Consider the following 19,971-nt stretch of genomic DNA (forward strand, 5'->3'; position numbering starts at 1 on the left):
AAGGAAGGAAGGAAGGAAGGAAGGAAGGAAGGAAGGAAGGAAGGAAGGAAAAGACAAGACAATAGCTAAAGGCAGAAATTACTCATGGCTACAAAAGGGTAAGCAAAATGTGGACGAGCTACACAATGGAGTATTATTTGGCCATAAAAAAGGAATACAGTTCTAGCCGGGCGCTGGTGGCTCACACCTGTAATTCTAGCTACTCAGGAGGCTGAGATCTGAGGATCGCGGTTCAAAGCCAGCCCGGGCAGGAAAGACCGTGAGACTCCTATCTCCAATAAAACCACCAGAAAACTGGAAGTGGCGCTGTAGCTCAAGTGGTAGAGTGCTCGCCTTGAGCTGAAGAGCTGAGGGACAGCGCCCAGGCCCAGAGTTCAAGCCCCACGACCGACAAAAAAAAAAAAAAAAAAAAAAGGAATACAGTTCTGATGGGTGCTACAACATGAATGGACCCTGGGGAATAGTATGCTAAGTGAAGGAGACTGGTCACAAGAGGGCATACGTTATGTAATTCCATTCATGTGGAATGTCCACAAAATACATATCTACAGAGAAAATGCAGATTAATGCCTACCCAAGCTTGTGGGACAAGTGGCTACTAATGGGCAAAGAGTTTCTTTTGGTGGTGATGAAAATATTCTAAAATTACAAAGAAGCGATGGTTGTATAACTTTGTCACTGGTTTAGAAAGGCAGGTTCTAGAGCACTGTGGCCTTCAAGTTCTAGCTACCTCTCTGTGTGCCTAGTCCGGAGGTGCTGAAGGGAACTTGCAGGCTGGGCCTGGCTGGTGTGAGTGTGTGATATGGTTCCTAGCCAGCCAGTGAGGCCTGTGTGGTGGCGGACTCCTTACCTGGTATACGAGTATTTGTTGTTACTTCTGTTGTAGAGCAACTTCACGGCTGGCTGTGGGTTGTTAAAAAAAAAAAAAAAAAAAGTTACTCAGCGTGCAGGTGCAATGAGCTGAGGGTTTTCCAGAGTGCTGGGGCCCTGCCAAGAGCAGAGGTGGCCATGGCTACAAGCACAGCTTGCTGGCGGGGGAGGGGAGGGAGCCGGCCAGGCAGTTTCACATGCTTCTGTCTCAAAACTCACATCTCTGTGTCTGGTAGCAAAGGAAACCCCACAGGCGCCTCCGACATACCTTGTTGGAGGTGGCTATAAGTTTTTGTTCCTCTTTGGATGAAGTGATGACAGGAACCTTGCAGAATGGCTCGTAAGTGTCTTTGTTCTGCTGGAACAAAACATACTTTCAGCCAGGCGCCAGTGGCTCACGCCTGTAATCCTAGCTATTCAGGAGGCTGAGATCTGAGGATTGCAGTTCAAAGCCAGCCCGGACAGTGAAGTTTTATCTCCAATAAACTACTAGAAAATGGGAAGTGGTGCTGTGATTCAAGTGGTAGAGCACTAGCCTAGAGCTGAGGGACAGCGCCCAGGCCCAGAGTTCAAGCCCCACAACTGACCACACACACACACACACACACACACACACACACACACACACACACACACACACACACACACACACACACACACACACACACACACACACACACACACACACACACACACACACACACACACACACAGCCTAGGTGGTCTGCCTTGTGAGGTGTGCTGGGGGGAGAGAGGGAGCTTTTCAGCCGGCCTGGCAGACAACAGGCTTGCAAGAAAGGTGGGGCAGTCACAGCAGGAGGAGCATGCTTGGTGTCTAGGGCCATTCCACACCAGAGGCTCAGCAAGCACTAACAATGATGATGCAGCTCTCCACCCAAGAAGCCACTAAAACTAAGCTCTCAATGTAGAGAGAAGCCTAGTTTCACCAAGGGCTCCTATAAGCCCTATGACCACAGAGGAATAAGGAAGAAGAATGAGACAGGTGAGCTCAGCAGACAAAAAGCATCAAACTAGGAGGCTACCTGTTTGTCAGTGGCTCATACCTATAATCCTAGCTACTCAAGTGGCTGAGATCTGGAGGATCAAGGTTTGAGACTAGCCAGGGTAGAAAAGTCTGAAGACTATCTCCAAAATAACTAGCAAAAATCTGAGCTGAGCTGGGCATCGGTGGCTCAGACCCGTAATCCTAGCTATTCAGGAGGCTGAGATCTGATTCTGAGATCTGAGATCACGGTTCAAAACCAGTGTAGTCAGTGAAGTCTGTGAGACTCATCTCCAGATAACCACTAAAAAATAAAAAAGCCAGAAGTGGAGCTGTGGCTCAAGTAACAGAGTGCTAGGCCTTGAGCAAAAAACTCAGGGACAGTACTGGGGCCCTGAGTTTAAGCCCCAGGACCAGCACAGAAAAAAAGCAGAGCTGGAGGCATGACTCAAGGGGGAGACTGCCAAGAGAGCAAGAGCAGGCTCGGAGTTCAAACCCTTACATGACGACAACATCATTGTCAACAAACACAGGCTTGGAGGCTGGAAAGCTGATGCAGGCTGAGTGCTGACCGAAGGGATGGACAGCAGACACCCATGCTGGTGGGCAGGGAGGAGGCTGCAGAGTGCTCAGGGAAAGCTCCTGTGCCGTGGGGTACAGGCAAAGAGCAGAGCCTGGCTTCCCGTCAGTGAGCAATGGAGACCCCAGACCCATCCATCCATCCCCTCTCTCCACTGGCCCCCACCTCTCCTTTCCTGGAGGGGCTTGAACAGCAGAGGACAGGGCCAAGTCACTATTCTGGAAAGCGGGTGGTTAAATGAACATCTGTTCTGGCTCTTCCTCTACTCGCGCTCCAGGGGGCCAGTCACATGCTTCCGCCCCACCCCAGCCCCCAGAAGGCTGTGGGGCATTTCTTGGGAGCAGGGTCTGGCTAGGTAGCCTGGCTGGCCTGGAACTTGAAATTGTCCTGCCTCCACCTCCCGAGGAGCTGGACAGCAGTGTGTGCCACCCCGTCCAGACTTCTGGTAGGCAGGATCTATCCACTAAAAACTGGATTACAGGTTCAGACGTGTGGGATCTGCAGTGAGAAAGCTGGCCTACCACCCAACCACAACACCCATGGGACGACAAGGACTGCTCACACACCGCAGTGCACCAATCTTACGACTCAAGAGAAGCTGACAGAAGCCAGCACAAAGAACAGAAAAAGTCCAAGACGAGTCAGACTGAGAGGGGCAGCAAGTAAACCTCACATCCTTCCAGCTGACAGAGAGGGAGGACGCAAAGAGGGTAGACAGGTAGCCTCTGAAACAACTGTAGCTTTCAGAGAGCAAGACAGCTCTTCGAAAGTAGAAACGTAATAGCAAAAATGAAATATGACCCAGAAGGGTTGAAAAGATAAAACTCAGAAAGCAGAAGACAAAGGCTACGTGAGAGAAGCTGGAATCAGCTCTAGAGGCAGATGGAGGTCTTACAGAAATAGAACCCGGTGGAGAAGAGACCATCCAATGTGAGACTGACTCTCTTACTGAGAACAGAGGGACTGAACTTGGGGGGGGGGGGTATATGCTTAGAAATCAAGCAAATGAAATCGCCCCAGGCTGAACTGCCAACCAGATGTACAATCATAATGCAAACTGATACAGCTTAACTGGGGGGAAGGGACAAGAATGCAAACTCATCTGTTTACAGTAATGCCAGTAGACAACATCAGAAATGGGAGAGTCAGTAAACAGCAGCACAAGCAGCTCTGGGGAAATCACAGTAAAGTGGCTACAAGATCCTGCGTGGGTGAGGTTGGCTGGGAGGGGTGTGGTGGTGTTCCTGCGACACCATCTGACTCCCTGCAGACATAACTTAAAGGATGAGGGGAAGGCTGCAACCCTAGATTAGATTTATGGTGGTCCACAGTTCCGCAGGCAGAGGTGGTACAGGGTAAGGCCAGTGCCTCCAGGAGCTTGACACAATGGGCACTGCTCCAGCTGAGGGCCGGACACAGCCCTGCGTGGCCTGGGGAAGGCACAATCGAGTACCACACATATACAAACTGAGGCTCTGCAGCAGCCAAAGGGCCTTTTCTGGTTCTGCACCGTGTGGGAGCCTGGCCCACAGTGAGCGGCTGCAGGTGACGTTTAGAGGCACGGCCTTGCAGGACTGCACTGTCACCAGACCTGACCCCAGTGGCCTCCTCGTGGGTCCAGCTGAGGAGAGCTGTCTGCACCGTCCGCAGGGAGCCATTACTCTGCCCCAAGTCTCCGCCCCGTGAGTCACTCATCAAGGACTTCGACATCCACAGGAGAGGACCCAACAACACGGGGGCTGAGGACAGCAGCAGTCAGGAGCTTTTCTAAAAGCCTTCCGTACCCCTCAACCCACAGTGTCCCAGCAGAGGTAGACTAGGGCACCCCCTGGATAAAATGGGTCCAATGCCACATCCCAACAAGATGGAAAGAGTGCCACCCACTGCATTCGGACTCTCCAGTAGTACAGTTATTCTTAGGGAGTCCCTACTTTAACTCTGGCCAGAAGACAGTCTCCAGGACTGCGAATGTGAGGTACGCTCACTCTCGCTTTGCAAAGAGGAACGAGGAGAGGAAGTGTGCATGGTGGTCCTCCACGTGGAGGAAAGGGGTGCCTACTTGTAGTGCCGCCTGGCACTCTTCCAGCAGGCCCTGGACGAGGTAATACTTGGCTTCTGCTAGCAGCTCCTCGATCTCCCGGCGACTCTCGGGCAGCGGCACGGCCCCGTCCCGAAGGTAGTTGAGTATCGTCCCGAAGTGCTTCCCACAGCGGTCAATGAGGATCCAGCCTGCGGGGGAAGGAGCTAGTTACACGGTGCCCTCTGTGGAGGCACGTGGTACACCCGAGGCTGTCTCCTAACTCACCCCTCCTTCCAGGGGAGAGCAGGTGCACCCCCATATTGTCTATGTCCAGACCAGACCCATAGCCTACAGGTCCTGGGGGGCTGGACACACCACCAAGTCCAGCTCCACCACCAGGCCTAAAGGCATGTCTGCAGTGTCCTTAAACACCCCCAGGGGAAAGGCTACGCCCCCAAAAGCACACTGCCATGCTCACCCTCACAGCTGAGAAGGAGGGAGCCCAGCCTTGTCCTCAGCCTGCCACCTCAGGCTCCACAGTACCAGCACATGACGTCACCTGCCTGGACACTTCCTGCCTAGTGGCAGCATGAAGACCAAAAACCCTGCCACCAGCCCCTCAGTCAACATGGGAAGGCGGGACCTGGTTTATTAGATGCAGGAAAATATCCTGGCTGCTGGCCAGAAGCAGTTGAGGAGAGGGGTCAGGGGACTCATCTCTGTCTCCCCTGGTCAATGGTGCCTGAACTAGACTGCAGAAGGGTTTCAATTCCTCTCCCACAATGCAATTCACCAGATAGGGTATTTGGAGGAGCCAGGCCTGGGAAGAGGCAGAAGGGGAGTGAAGACCAGCAACCTCAACAGAAAATGGGAAGATGGGCCGAGAATGTGGCTTGGTGGTACAGTGTTTGCCTAGCATGCACAAAGCCCTGGGTTCGATTCCTCAGTACCACATACACAGAAAAACCAGAAGTGGCACTTTCCCTTAAGTGGTAGAGTGCTAACCTTGAGCAAAGGAAGCTCAGGGACAGTGCCCAGACCCTGAGTTCAAGCCCCAGGACTGGTGGGAAAAAAAAAAAAAAGAAAGAAAATGGAAAGTTGGACATAGAAGTCGAGCCGATGGGCAAGCCTCGACCTTCCTGACCAGCACAGTGCCCTGGGCAAGGAGCTCCAGTGTCTCCTGTGACCCCTTGCTTGCTCTTTTCTTCCCTGACTCCCAACTTGAAGAAGGTGGGACTTGGGCACGCCTTGGAGCCCTGGGCCGCTGGGTCAAGAGCAGCACATGTACCTTCTTCATGTGCCTAGTCGCAGCCTGGCCACCTCCCCCTACCCCGTCTTGCTCCATCGCCAGTCCTCACTGCCTGGCCTTTCCGGCTTTCTCCTTTACAGCCATCACAATGGGGTTGCTAAGAAGCCATGTGTCCGTTCTTCTCTGAGTCTGTGCGGCCTTCCTCTGAGCACTACCCCTGCCTCCTGCTCTGGCTTCCTGATCCCTGCAGGAAGAAGAATGCTGGACTGGGCGTGTCCAACCCTGGCTGCACGGAAGGAAGAGGCCTTCACAGGCCTGGGAGATCACAGTACCCTGACAATGACCTCCAGATGTTCTCCTTCCTGACTGCTTTCCACATCTGACACAATGAAATCCAGACTTAACATCTTGCCCAACTCAGCTGCCCACCGAAGTAGCATGCAGGAGTGAGTGAGTCTGGACGGACGGAGGAGGAGGCTGGCTGGGGAGCATGCCCTGCCCCCAGGGATGTCCCCCATCCCCCAACCACAAGTGGCTGGATAGGAATGTGGGCCAGGTCTGTCTGAATTCTGACATTCCAAGCAATGGCAGAAACTCAGATTTTCTTTTTTCCTTTTTTTTTTTTTTTTTTTTTTGTCGTTCGTGGGGCCTGTACTCTGGGCCTGGACGCTGTCCCTCAGCTCTTCAGCCCAAGGCTAGCTCTCTACCATTTGAGCCACAGAACCACTTACAGCTTTTTCTGCTTATGTGGTGCTGAGGAATTGATCCCAGGGCCTCATGCATGCACCTTCCAGCCTGAAACTCAAGATTTTCTGTGAATCTCATCTTTATAGGATGGTAAACTGATTTAAAATTTCACCAATCCATCATAGAGCCACTAAAATGCACATGCAGGTTGAAGTTGGCCTTCAGACCACAGCGTGCAGCCTGGGCTCCCCAGAGGGTGCTGAGGGGTGAAAAGACAGTTGTTTGCTTCCCTGCTGTGCTTTTGAGGGAGGATCATTTCTGCAGTTCAGCAAATAAAAGGGTCTCACAGAAACTCAATGATATGCCCAAGTCAGGGAGGGCAGGACCACCAGCAATAAGAAACCTAGGCTTTAAGAAAAATGGTGACTAGCTGGGCACCAGTGGCTCACACCTGTCATCCTAGCTACTCAGGAGGCTGAGATCTGATGACCGCGGTTCAAAGCCAGCCCAGGCAGGAAAGTCTGGAAGACTTTCATCTCCAATTAACCACCAGAAAACCGGAAGTAGTGCTGTGGCTCAAGCTCTTCAGCTCAAGGCAGGTGCCCAGGCCCAGAGTTCAAGCCCCATGACCTACAAAGAAAGAAAAAGAAAAATGGTGACCGAGTCACCTCTGGTCCATGTCCTGCCTTCGGTACAGGCAGAAGTCAAGCTGGGGGAGGGGGTGGGGACTCCAGGCGACAGCCCAGAGTCTTCATAAAGGAATAGGAGGATGGTGACACTGGGCTCCAGCTCAAGAATGTGTCCAGGAAATGCTTGTGGTGAAGGAATCATACTTTGGACAAATAAGGGCAAAGGCGCAGGCCACTCTCTCCATGAGGTTTCACTTATTCAGAAGTTAAAATATTTTGGTTGCTTTCAAAGCAGGAATCTATCCCTGAGAAACTGCACGACGTCTGCATGTAATGTAGGGCAGCAACAGAACGTCAAGCGCTCCATGCTGGGGGGAGGGGGGGCCTCCCACTGCCAAGGAGCCCTCGGCCATTGCGGGGCAGGCACAGGGCTCCCGCAGCTCGGCAGGGCCTGAGAGCTGGGGCCAGTGTTGACAAACTAGCTCTGCCATATACTTGCACCTGCAGCAGTACTTTACTCGACCTCTCTGTCCAGCAGCCTCCAAAATGGCCTCAAGAAAGGGCTGACACAAAGCTAGAAGGTGAGTGTACAGATGGCACATAGCACCAGGCCAGTCTTGGGCATCTCACCATTCCTGCTGAGAACAGAGCAGGAGTGGGGGCTTCAGGGGTGAAGGGTGCTCTGGGGGTTGGACCACTAGGCTCACCTCCTGCCCACCATGCAAACACACCACTTATTTCCTCTCTGGGGATGTCCAGATGTCCTTTTCCTTCTATCCTCGTTCCAGGGAGCGTCTGCAGGCCTTTCCTTGTCATACTAAGTTACTTATAACTGTGTATGAACTTGCCTGATCTTTAAAGTGACCTGAAATACTCGTTAAGAAGGCAATTCTGAGGAATCTGTCTCATTCCTGAGTCTCAGTCTCTAGGTCGGGATCTCTGACCCAAGACTGTAGACATTTTACACCAGATAGCTTTGTCATGAGGGATTTCCACAGGTGATTTAGCAGCACTCCTGGACTCGTAATGCTCACCCCCAAGTTGTAACAACCAAAAATATCTTTAGACACTACCAACTGTTCTCTAGGTGAGAGAGAGAGGGGGGAGAGGAAGAGGGGGGGTGCCCGCACATGTTTATAATCCTAGCTATTCAGGAGGCTGAGATCTGAGGATCACAGTTTGAAGGCAAGTCCAAGACAGTAAGTCGCTGAGAGATTCAACAGCCAATTAGCTAGCAAAGAAGCTAGACTCAAGTGCTAAGAGTACCAGCACCAGTCAGTGAGAAAGCTGAGAGCCTGTGGCCCTCAGTTCTAGCCCTGGTACTGGCAAAAAAAAAAAAAAAAAAAAAAAAATCAGACTGGGAAAATGTATCTGCAACACAGAACCACAAAGAAATAGGATCCAGACTGTGCACTTCTGCAAAGCAAGAAGCAAATAAAGGAAATGTACAAACAAAATGCCGCCGAGCAGTTAAAGATGAGACCCAAACCAATAACCATAAAAAGATGCTCAGCACATTAGAAATTAGGGAGCAAGACATAAAGCCAGACCATATGATTTTGTTGTCATTACTGTTGCTTTGAAAGTTTTAGCAAGGATTTATTTTAGTATAGCAGAAAAAGTAGGGAGAAAATAAAAGTCCAGAGTATGACAGGGTAACCAAAGGCTTGGCAATAGTTAAAAAAAATTTGACAGCACCCAATACTAACAAAAACCTAGACCACTGTGTGCATGTAAGCTGACGAAGGGGGAGGGGGGGGGGGGTCCTGGAAGATGCTGTGCCCCGGGGGCCTGTTGGGAATAAACCAGTGCGGCATTCAGGAAGTAAGAGGCTGGAGGTAAAACCTTAATGCTGCACCCCAAGGTGGCAGGGTGGGACCTGGTCCCAAGTCTCCTCACTTAACGAAATAGGGTCTGCTGTATGCACCATGGTGCGGCAAAGGTTGGGAATCAGTGCCTTAGAGAAACTCACATGGGTACAGGGAAGGCATTCAGGAAGGTTAGCGTTCCCAATAGGCCCACTGGAAACTACCCATCTGGCCAGGAATCATGCATGACTCCCTCAGAGGCAATGTGCTTCTAGAATGGAATGCTACCAAGCTAGAGCTATGTATTCATGGTTTCAAGTCACAAGCACCATGCTAAATAAGCAAAGAATGCACACAATATAGAACCACTTACGAAATGTTCAAAGACATAGCACCAGGACATGGTTCAGGGAAACACACAGCTGTGGCAGACAATACCTAGAAAGGTCCACTTTGGAGGTCCCTAGTCCTGGCTGCACGCTGCACACCTGGCAATCTCTTAAGGACCAGAGGCGCCTGCACACCTGCCTCTCTGGGCTGAGACCCAGGCCCTAGTATCGAAGTCTTTGAGTGACAAGATCACTCATAACCCCCAAGTCAGACTAGGATACACCCCGGGAAGGGACAGAGGCAACAGGCAAGGTACAAGATAGGCCATGCTTTATGCCTGCTCTGAGTGGTTTGAGGGGAGTGTGCTTATCATAAAAAGAATGACTCTTCTTTGATCTAGCTTATGTACTCTCTAATTTTGAAAGGATTATCCAGCAACCTGAAACCATGCAAGGGGGAGAAGCTACAGGAAAAACTCCAAGCCAGTGCTGAAGGGGATTCTAATTCTTATTTCAAACAATCCATGGGACTAACCATGATGGTTTTTGTTGTTTTTGTCAGTCGTGGGGCCTGAACTCTAGGCCTGGGAACTGTCCCTCAGTTCTTCAGCTCAAGACTAGCACTCTACCACTTGAGCCACAGCACCACTTCCAGCTTTTTCTGTTTATGCGGTGCTGAGGAATCGAACCCAGGGCCTCATGCATGCAAGGCAAGCACTCTACCGCTGAGCCACCTTCCCTGTCCCCTAACCACGATGTTGACAGGGGTTGGGTACAAATTCTAGCATTACCCAGCCTTGGTGGCTCACGCCTGACATCCTAGCTACTCGGCAGGCTGAGATCTGAGGATTGTGGTTTGAAGCCGGCTCAGGCAGAAAGCTAGGAGTGGAGGCAGGGGTCAAGTGATAGAGCAAAAAAGCTTGAGCAAAAACAGCTCAAGGACAGAACCCAGGGCCTGAATTCAAGCCCCAGTACTGGTGTGTATGCACACACAAACACACACTTCTAGCACTGGGGAGGAGTCCGGAAGGCCTGCTCACTGCCAGCATGTCCTCAGCAGAATGTGGACCCGCAGTCCCTCCTCTGAAGGGCACAGTGACGTCCTTTCTCATCCTGCTCTCCTCAGGATGAGGCTTTTCCTCCTGGCTGCCCTGCCCCAGGCAGGATGACCAGGTCATTAACAGCTGAGCGCATGGTCAAGTGCTTTCTAGTACTTTCCTTCAACCTCCTAACTCCACGAGGTTTTCTCCTTCACCACTGAGAAAAGAGGGACAAAGAAGAAAACCGAGGCTGGCCCATTAGGCTGCCACATGCTCAGGTGATGCGCGGCCCCAGAGCCCATAGCAAACTTTGGGCAGTGGACTGCTGAGAGGCAGCGAGTGCTGGGGTCAGCAGCTTCACGTTTTCTAGCCCTATGGTATGGTCTGGACACTGGATTTCTGAAGTCTTGCTCCTCAGTGGAATGGCAATCAGCTTCCACCACATGTGGGAAGGATTACATGAGCAGTATCATAGTGAGAAAGGAGGGGGTGGGGGCTCGAGTGACAGTACAGACATAACACACTCAGTGTGTCAGTGACCACACTGATTTCCCAGAGCCCGCTGCCGGTGGCACTGGGCAAAGGCCATACTTCAGCAGGGGCTTAGAACAGGCGCAGTCCTGCTGGTGCGCAGCTGAGTGGACATCTATGGTATTAGGCCTTTCTGGAAAAGGCCTCCACTTAGCCTTCAAAACCACTCAGCTGCTCTTCCGGAGCCCCACCCCTCAGGACTGGGTAGGGAGGAAGAAAAACCCCAACAATCCCGGGATCTCAGATAGTATCTGCTTCCTTCTGTGGCTAGGGCACCATTGTCTTGATTTCCACAAATCCTCCTGGGCAATGGGGGTGCACGGCAAAGGGGGAGCCTCCCACTCACAAACCACTGACCATGCTCAACCACTGCCTGACCCACACCCAAGTTCACGGGGCACCAGGCAGCAGGGCCTTTGCCTGCAGTCCAGCCTGCTCCAGAACTCAGAGGGAAATGCCCTAACTAGCCGGCAGCGCAGACTAAAGAGTGCAACGTGGCACTCCAGGGCCACGAGCCTACCACCTAAGTCAAAACTTGCCACTCTCTCAAGTGCACATCCCTGGAAGGTGGGGCCCAAGCAATGCAGGCCAAGGAATGAAGGACAGGGATGTTTACACTTCACCAGGTAAAGGTGGAGCCCCGCCCTGCCCAGTGCTCTGTGACTATTCCAGGTGCAGGGAGGTGGTTCCACAAGAGCACTTTAACCAACTGTTTGCCTTCTACAAATGCGACTTTCCACAGGAAGAGTGTGTGTACACAAGTGCATGCGCGCATACACACACACACAAAGGCACTGAATCTACATACCAATGGCTTCATGGAATAGGATCGGTGGACCCATTCTCCACACCAGAAAAATGTGACCTTGAGCACTAAGCTACTTGGTTAGGCCCACTACTGACTAAATGAGGAGCCAGGGCTCAAATTCAGGCTTACTAGTCTTTGTCAGACCCAGTGCTGGGGTGGGGGGGGGGGGGGGAAGGCCAGAGAAACATGTGTCTCCCAGGCCCGAGCATCACTCTGAAGTCAGGGAACTAAAAGAAGTCAGGGAACTAAAAGGACACTACTAGGACACCTAGCCTCACCTCCATTTTCGAAAGGCAGGCTGGGGCCTGAAGGAAGGAAGTACTTTCTCAAAGTCACACAGCAAATCAACTAAGACTAACAGGTCCCCAGTCCAGGTAAGTCCTACTCATCATCAGGCCCAGACCCCAACCTCACTTCCTTCACAAGCACTCCCAGATGGGACCTAGTCTCCCTGGGACTTTCGGGGCTCCTCGCCCACCAAGAGGACAGGGAGCACCAGTCACACCTGTTCATCTTCTGAGCAGACAAGTGGGTCCTGGGTGTGCCAGGTGGTGGAGGATGTGCAGCCAAGCACCCTGCCGTGGCGGTGGGGCGACTTACCTTCGCTGTCAGTGAGCACCTCCATGCGCCCGCTAAACATGGCCTTGAGCATGGTGTCCTGCTTGGTGAGCGTCTGCATGGTGGTGTAGTACAGGGCTCCGCCCACGTTCAGCTTCACGTACTTGGAGCTGGGACTGGCGCCCTTGAAGGAGGTGGTGCGGGTAGCAGCCGCCGGCACGGCTGAGCTCACCACGCTTTCTCCTGACATCTCTTCCTGCCAGGGGAGAAGATAGGGTCACCCACAGGGAGCCTGGCTGGAACACCTCCTTTCAGTCTGTGGGCTCCATTTGGCCCCCAGGGTTGTTTGCTCAGTTCATGGCATTTAAAAATTAAAAGTTTGCTTCTAATGCTGAAAACACAGGGGGAAAAAAATCTGGACTTCTGATGTCAGAGACCACATAAGCTTGGACGACAACAACTGTGGGAGCCAGGGGATCGGCTGCCCCAAGGAGTGGCAGGGTAACCCCAGCTAGACGGTCTCACCTCACCTAGACAGGCACTAAGAGTTTGCTGTGAATTCTTGAGTTGTAAGAACTTCCTTTCTGTCCAGTGCCAGAATAAACCAACCACCCTGGCTACCTCCATCAGCAAAGTACTTCCCAGGTCCCTCTGTCTCCCCTCAGGGCCACATACCATGAAAACTCAAGGCACCCTCTTTGTACTAAACTGCAGATGAAAATACACTTTTATAATGTGAATGCAATCTAGCTCCCACTCCCAACGCTTCCTAAAGGGCAGTTTTCTATGCACAAACAGAAACTCTCAGAAGTTCTCAAAAAAATAAGAAATTCTAAGACACCAGAGCCTGTGACAATCTGACAGCAATGCTACACAAAGCCAGGTGCTGGTGGCTCATGCCTGTCATCCTAGCTACTCTGGAAGATGAGATCTGAGGATCGTAATTGGAAGCCAAGCTGGGCAGGAATGTCTGTGAGAATCTTATCTCCAATTAACTACCAAAAATCCAGAAGTGAAGCTGTGGGTCAGGTAGAGCACTAGCTTTGAGCAAAAAAGCTCAGGGACAGTGCCCACCCAGGCCCTAAATTCAAGCCCTAGGACCAGCACAAAAGAAAGGAGAGCAAGAGACACTGAGAGAAACACAAACACAAACACAAACACACACACACACACACACACACACACACACACACATAGAGCAGACAGACATAAATGCCCGAGCTAAGCAGGCATGGGAAATTAGACTGGCACTTGCATACGTACTCCAAGAAAAAGCTTTTTAGAATGATTCTGTGAAGTTCACAGCAGGAGATGTCTGGGGCCTAGCACTGAGAAAGCAAAAAGCACCTCTGATGGTCAAGGGCAAGCCCAGCCTTTCCCAAGAACAGGAACAATTTCCCAGGACTTCACCATCAGACAAGGCCGCTCTGGGGTTGTGTTGCCACAAGACAAAAACAAGACCATCCCACAATCGTGTCTGAACACATACCAAAAAACATGAACAGTCTCCAAAACGCGAGAACACACAACCACACCCCTTAAGCTGGCTAATGCAAGGCTCAGCTGCCTCTGCCAATGATGGCTTCACCTGTCTGTCCTTCCACCTTCCAGACAGGAATCACAAACGGGAGCCACGGAATTAGCCAGCAGCACAGCAGACAACACAGAGCAAAGCCCCTCCCTCCAAGCCCACCCAGAATCCGGAATCCTTTCCCAGATGCCTTCCTGCCCTCCCTCCACGCAATCCAGAGGCACACCCAACAGAATTGGCGAGCAGCAGGTGATTTCAGACGAGCCGGCACTCACAGCACAGAACATTACTTTCTGTGTGTGGGTTTTCTGAGATAAGGTTTCATTGGATAGCCCAGGCTGACCTCAAAAATTCTGGTCCTCGTGACTCAAAGTGTTTCCAATGTTGGGGTTGAAGGTGTGCACCACTAACGCCCAGCTAGTTTTTTTTAACTATTCTGGAAAATGACTTTGATGCCTTTCTATCTTTTCCAGAAAGATTTCCTATAGCAAAGGTGACGTATTTATGACTGGTAAGGCAAGAACGGCATTGCCAGCAGGGGAGGGGCTGACACAGGGATGACCTGTGACCGCGAAGTAAGAGTGAGCCACAGGCAGCTCCAGGCACCTCCCAGTTCCACATTCTGCGGGCAGGCCTCCCGCCCTCCAGCCCCCAGGGAGGCCTGGAATCCCTTGCGTCAGGACCCCTTGGTGTGAAAGAGAAGGAAATATTTTCTCAAGAAATTGTAGCTGCTGCTCAAGTGAAAACACCGGAACAAGGCGTGCTGGCAAAGGCTCCAGCTGAGCTGCCTCAGTTCTCCTGTGGCAGCAGAGCAGACACCCCACCCAGGTGAGCTTATGGGATGACAGAAATGGCCGCTAGGAAGAAACCTAGAGGGAAAAAGAGTTTTATCGTCCTGTGATTTGGGTTTTTTGAATCTTTTTTTTTTTGCGGGGGGGGGGGCGCTAAAGGAAATAGATCCAAAAATGGAAATACTTTTCTAGCATCCTTTGCAAATCTAAATCTACACCATTTATATGTTCATAGGACATGGCCCATCATCTTGTATGGAGTCATAAGACAGACAAAAAAAGACTCAACATTTACTGCACATGCATATTTAGAGCTGTCAAAACCTTCATGAAGTGTCCTTTAAGTGTACAGCTGGATGCATGTGGGTCCCCTCTGGTCATGGCAGAGATCGCTGCTACCAGCTCTAGAAGCCATCCCCCCTTCATTAGTACCACCACATGTGACTGGGAAATCCAAACGATGCTAGTAGTTACTGTCATTTCCATATTGGGGATTCAGATACCAGGACCCAGACAGATGTGGTGGTGCACACCTGTAATTCCAATACTCAAGAGGTTGAGCTACACAGCCAGACCTATCTCAAAGCAACAACAAAAGGTACCCTGGCACAAAGAATGCTAGTCACTTCTCAAAGCCAGGAATGGAGTCAGTGATAAGCTAGTCCAGAATCCCTCATGCTTGGCATATTTAGAACCATGATTTGTAAATAAGAGAAGTCCCATCTCAGGCCAGGTGCCGGTGGCTCACACTGTAATCCTAGTTACTCATGAGGCTGAGATCTGAGGATTGCAGTTCAGAACCAGTCCAAGCAGGAAAGTCCATGAGACTCCTTATCTCCAATAAACCACCAGAAAATGGGAAGTGGTGGTGTGGCTCAAGTGACAGAATGCTAACCTTGAGCTGAAGAGCTGAGAGACAGTGCCCAGGCCCAGTGTTCAAGCCCATGACCAAAAAAAAAAGTGCCATCTCTTTCTTTTTTGGAGCACTGTCTCTGAGCTTTTTTGCTCAAGGCTAGTTCTATAACACTTTGAGCTACAGCTCCATTTCCAGTTTTCTGGTGGTTGATTGGAGATAAGTCTCACAGACTTCCTTACCCAAGCTAGCTTTGAACTGCAGTCCTCAGATCTCAGTCTCCTGAGTAGCTAAGATTGCAGGTGTGAGCCACAAGCACCCAGCCCATCTCCTTTCTTTAAAAAAAAAAAAAAAACAGGGGCTGGGAAGGTGGCTCAGTGGTAGAGCGCATGCCTTGCATGCCAGAGGCCCTGGGTTCGATTCCTCAGCACCACATAAGCAAAAAGAAAAAACCCGGAAGTGGTGCTGTGGCTCAAGTGGTAGAGCGCTAACCTTGAGCTGAAGAGCTGAGGGACAGCGCCTATGCCTAGAGTTCAGGCCGCATGACCGGACCCCAAAAAAAAAAAATACAAAAAGAGAGCTACACTTGTAATCCTAGCTACTCAGGAGACTAAGATCTGAGTATTATGGTTCAAAGCCAGCCTATGTGCGAATGTTTGTGAGACGCTCATCTTCAAGTAACCACCAAAAAGCCAGAAATGGAGCTATGACTCAAGAGAGAGCACTAGTCTTGAGCAGAAAAGCTAGGCCCTAAGTTCAAGTACCATTACATACTGAGTTCAAGTACCAGTACATACATACGTATGCATGCATACACATACATATACCCCACAAAAAGTCCTGAGAAAAGAAGCAATGTGTAGTTAAGGACTGGGGAGTCAGGCCTGTATTTAAGCCCCCAACTCTGCCACTTTATAGCTTGGGGGTGTGGGTGAGATACCTGAATCTAGTCCTATCTATCAGCTGGGGCAATGCACTCCTATCCCTGCCGTGAAGGAGACTAGAGGAAGTACTACTCAGTTTAGCCCATGGCTCTGAGTAAACACTCAGACAGGAAACACTCATTTATTATTTGGAATGCTCTCAAAATCTCCAATTAGCTTCTCTTTGGAGACTGTTCCCAGCTCTAATGACAGACTGAAGACTGAATTACTACAAGACAAAGGCAGAAGCCTTCCTGATCTGGCCGATGACTCCAGATCAGCACAGCAAAAACCCAAATACCAGGAGGGTGCTCTTGGGGAGCTGGCAGTGGCTGATCAAGTTCCTCAGTCCAGCCAGGCATTGGTGACTCACACCTGTACCCCTAGCTACTTAGAAGGCTGAGAACTGAAGATAGAGGTTCAAAGTCAGCCTGAGCAGGAAAGTCTGTAAGATTCATCTCCACTACACCACCAAACAAAAAACAGGAATGGAGGTGTGGTTCAAGTGGTAAGAGTGCCAGCCTGAACACACAAAAAAACTCAGGGGCAGAGTCCAAGTCCTGAGTTCAAACCTCAGGACTGGCACAAAACAAACAAGTCCCTTAGCCCAAGCTACAGTGAACTGAGGACACAAAGCAGTGCACTATCATTGCCACTCTCCCCAGGAGGCCCTCCTGCTGTTCCCAGGGATCCTGTTACCCCAGTGCCCTTCCAAAGGTTTGATTTCATTATTCATGAGGCTAAGAGAGAGAGAGGGAACAAGAGAGCAAACTTGGTTGCAAGAAACAGTGAACTCACTAATACTTAAGATATTGCTGTTGGATTCAATCAGTTTATTCCAATAAGATAGGCAAACCAAGGCTCATCTCTTGCCTGTCTGCCCTCAGTACTGCTACTGCTGATTCAAAACAACAACTGGGGGCTGGGAAGGTGGCTCAGTGGCAGAGCGCTTGCCTTGCATGCATGAGACCCTGGGTTCGATTCCTCAGCACCACATAAGCAAAAAGAAAAAAGCCGGGAAGTGGTGCTGTGGCTCAAGTGGTAGAACGCTAGCCTTGAGCTGAAGAGCTGAGGGACCAGCGCCCAGGCCCAGAGTTCAGGCCCCACGACCAGACCCCCCCCCCAAAAAAATCAAAATAACAACTGTCTACCAGGTCTCACAATGGAGTCACTAGAGGGAATTTTAAAAACTACTGATGTTGTCAGGTGCCAGTGGCGTGAGGTCTGCAGGATCATGGTTTTAAGTGAGCTCAAGCAGCAAAATGTCTGTTAAACTCCTCCATCTCCAATTAACCAAGGAAAAAACCCAAACATCAGGAGGTACAGCTCAAGTGGTTGAGAGTCAGCCGTAAAAAGCAAGCTGAGCAAATGCAAAATCCTAAGCTCATGCCCAGTACCAGCAAAATAAAGAATTGAAATAATACTGATTTCCAAAGCTGAACACCAGTGGTTCACTCCTATAATCCTAGCTACTCAAGAGGCTTAGATCTGAAGGACTAAGGTTCAAAGCTTGTCTGGGCAGAGAAGTCTTTGAGACTCCATCTTCAAATTATCCAGCAAGCCGGGCACTGGTGGCTCATGCCTGTAACCCTAGCTACTCAGAAGGCTGAGAGCTGAGAATCACATTTTGAAGCCAACCTGGATAGGAAAGTCTATAAAAGTTTTATCTCCAGTTAACCACCAGAAAACTAGAAGTGGCACTGTGGCTCAAAGTGGTAGTCAGAGCTGGCCTTGAACAAAAGAATTCAGGGGCAGTACCAAGTTCAAGCCCCAAGGCTAACAAAACAAATACAGCAAAAAAGCTGGCCTAGAGGCATGGTTCAAAGGTTTAAGTGCCAAAAGCAAGCTGGACAAGTATGAAGTCCTGTGTTCAAACCTTGGTACCAGCAAAACAAAAAAGATACTAAGATACTAATGTTACTAATATCTGGTCCTACTCACTGAGACTCTGCTGCCAATGGGAGTTTGGCCTAGGCAACAGAATTTTTAAGTTCCACCGAGTGATTCTAATGTGCAGCCAATATTGCAATGCTCTGTGCTAAAAAGTTCTGTAACCCTTAATTAAGCTATAATTAACTCAGTGGTCTTGAAGAAGCTCTTAGACTAACTCTTGCTCTATTGGCCCGTGCATTAAAAACAAACCAAAGCACCATAAATAAAATCAAACCTCACTTCACAGCTTCAGCGTCACAGGAAGCAACTGTGCAAAAATAGAAATTAGCTAAAGGGCCAGGCCCTGGTGGCTCACACCTGTAATCCCAGCTACTCAGGAGGCTGAGACTGAGGATCACAGTTCAAAGCCAGCCTGGGAAGGAAAATCCATGAGACTCTCATCTCCAATGAACCACCAGAAAACTGGAAGTGGCACTGTGGCTCAAAGTAGCAGAGAGCTAGCCTTGGGCAAAAGAGCTCAAGGACAGTACCAGAGCCATGAGTTCAAGCCTCCCAACCAACACAAAAAGAAATCAGCTAAAAATGGAAAATAATTGACTTGAAGAGAAAGTTGGGCAAGGATAAGGATGATAGGAACAAAGACCTATGTCTGTAATACTATCTCATGTGTGAATGTGAGTGTGTGTATCTGTGCACAGAGGGAAATGATTGAGAGCCCTGCACATTTGGATTGCAACCCCAGTTCTACCACTTTCTTCCTGATGTTTAGACATGCAATTAACCTAATGGTAATGCACTTGGCACCTAGCTTAGTTTCCCTTCTATCCCTCAAGCTTTAAGACCAGCTGTTCCCAGCCCTGGTTGCTAGTCACTTGTGTGTGCTTTTAAAAAATGACAGTGCCACTCCATCAGTGGCTCACACCTGTCATCCTAACTACTCAGGAGACTGAGATCTGAGGATCATGGTTCAAAGCCTGCCCGGGCAGGAAAATCCCTAAGACTCTTCTCTTCGATTAAACCACTAAAAAGTCAGAAGTGACATTGTGGCTCAAGGGATAAAGTGCTTACTTTGAGTGGAAAAGCTAAGGGACAGCACCCAGGCTCTGAGTTCAAGCCCCAGTGCCAGCACAAAAAAAAAAAGGCTGGTGTCTGCCTGGGTTAAACCCCTGGTCAATTAATCAGACTCTCAAGGAGGGGGAGAAGCAACAGCTCAGTAGCTGGTGTTTAAAAAGCTCTTCAGGTGATTCAGATGTATTGCTGGGGCTCAGTATCACCAAGTTAAGTAAGTTGTTTGTGAAACTAGCTCTTGACCGAAAAACCACAAGGGATCTGAGAGAAGAAACAAACAACCAAATAGGGCTTGGGGAAGGGGGGATTCTTACTGCAGGGAAGTTTAACAAACACTAGGCTAAAGGTAGGTGTAACAGTTCCCCAAACTGAGGGTTCTGCTATAACTCAGAAAAGTCTGTTTCATATCTACCAAACCATACCACATCAACTACCTAACTATAACATTATTCTGCACCCACAACTTGCTTATAAGACAGTAAGTGATAATTCCCAATGGATGTTCTTCTTTTCTGGTTAGCATACAACATTTCTAACCTATTTAGCTCAAAGAGTCTACATTGTTGTTACCAATCCTACTTTTTAGGGAAGAAAACCAACAATGAAAACTATCAGTGCCTTCTCCATTCGATTCATATACCCCCTTCTCATTTCACAGCCCAAATCGATAAATCACCAGTCTCTGCAAGGAACACATACCTACAGGCTCCAACCCCCTCCCCCCCCACCACTACCACCAGGCTGTCTGTGGCAAGGCTTTGAAGATTTGGTCATTTTTAACTAGCACCCAGGTGATATCT

At 50.0% G+C, this 19,971-nt stretch overlaps 1 protein-coding gene across 2 annotated transcripts in view; it reads right to left on the reverse strand.

Annotated features, from left to right (window-relative positions):
- Positions 1–19,971, reverse strand: part of LOC138808440 (BTB/POZ domain-containing adapter for CUL3-mediated RhoA degradation protein 3) — a 29,594-nt gene that overhangs the window by 8,612 nt on the left and 1,011 nt on the right. Inside the window, exons 2-5 of one of the 2 annotated variants that reach the window (XM_069994678.1) lie at positions 12,155–12,368; positions 4,513–4,682; positions 1,139–1,225; positions 851–903 (exon numbers count right to left, since the gene is read on the reverse strand). In XM_069994678.1, coding sequence (XP_069850779.1) covers positions 851–903; positions 1,139–1,225; positions 4,513–4,682; positions 12,155–12,368 — 524 coding nt within the window. Of the gene's footprint in view, positions 1–850; positions 904–1,138; positions 1,229–4,512; positions 4,683–12,154; positions 12,369–19,971 lie in introns of both variants that reach the window. The other variant, XM_069994677.1, reaches the window with a different exon arrangement.

The sequence above is a fragment of the Dipodomys merriami genome, unplaced genomic scaffold, assembly GCF_024711535.1.
Source record: "Dipodomys merriami isolate MVZ:Mamm:240054 unplaced genomic scaffold, mDipMer1.0.p SCAF_45, whole genome shotgun sequence".
Lineage (NCBI taxonomy): Eukaryota > Metazoa > Chordata > Mammalia > Rodentia > Heteromyidae > Dipodomys > Dipodomys merriami.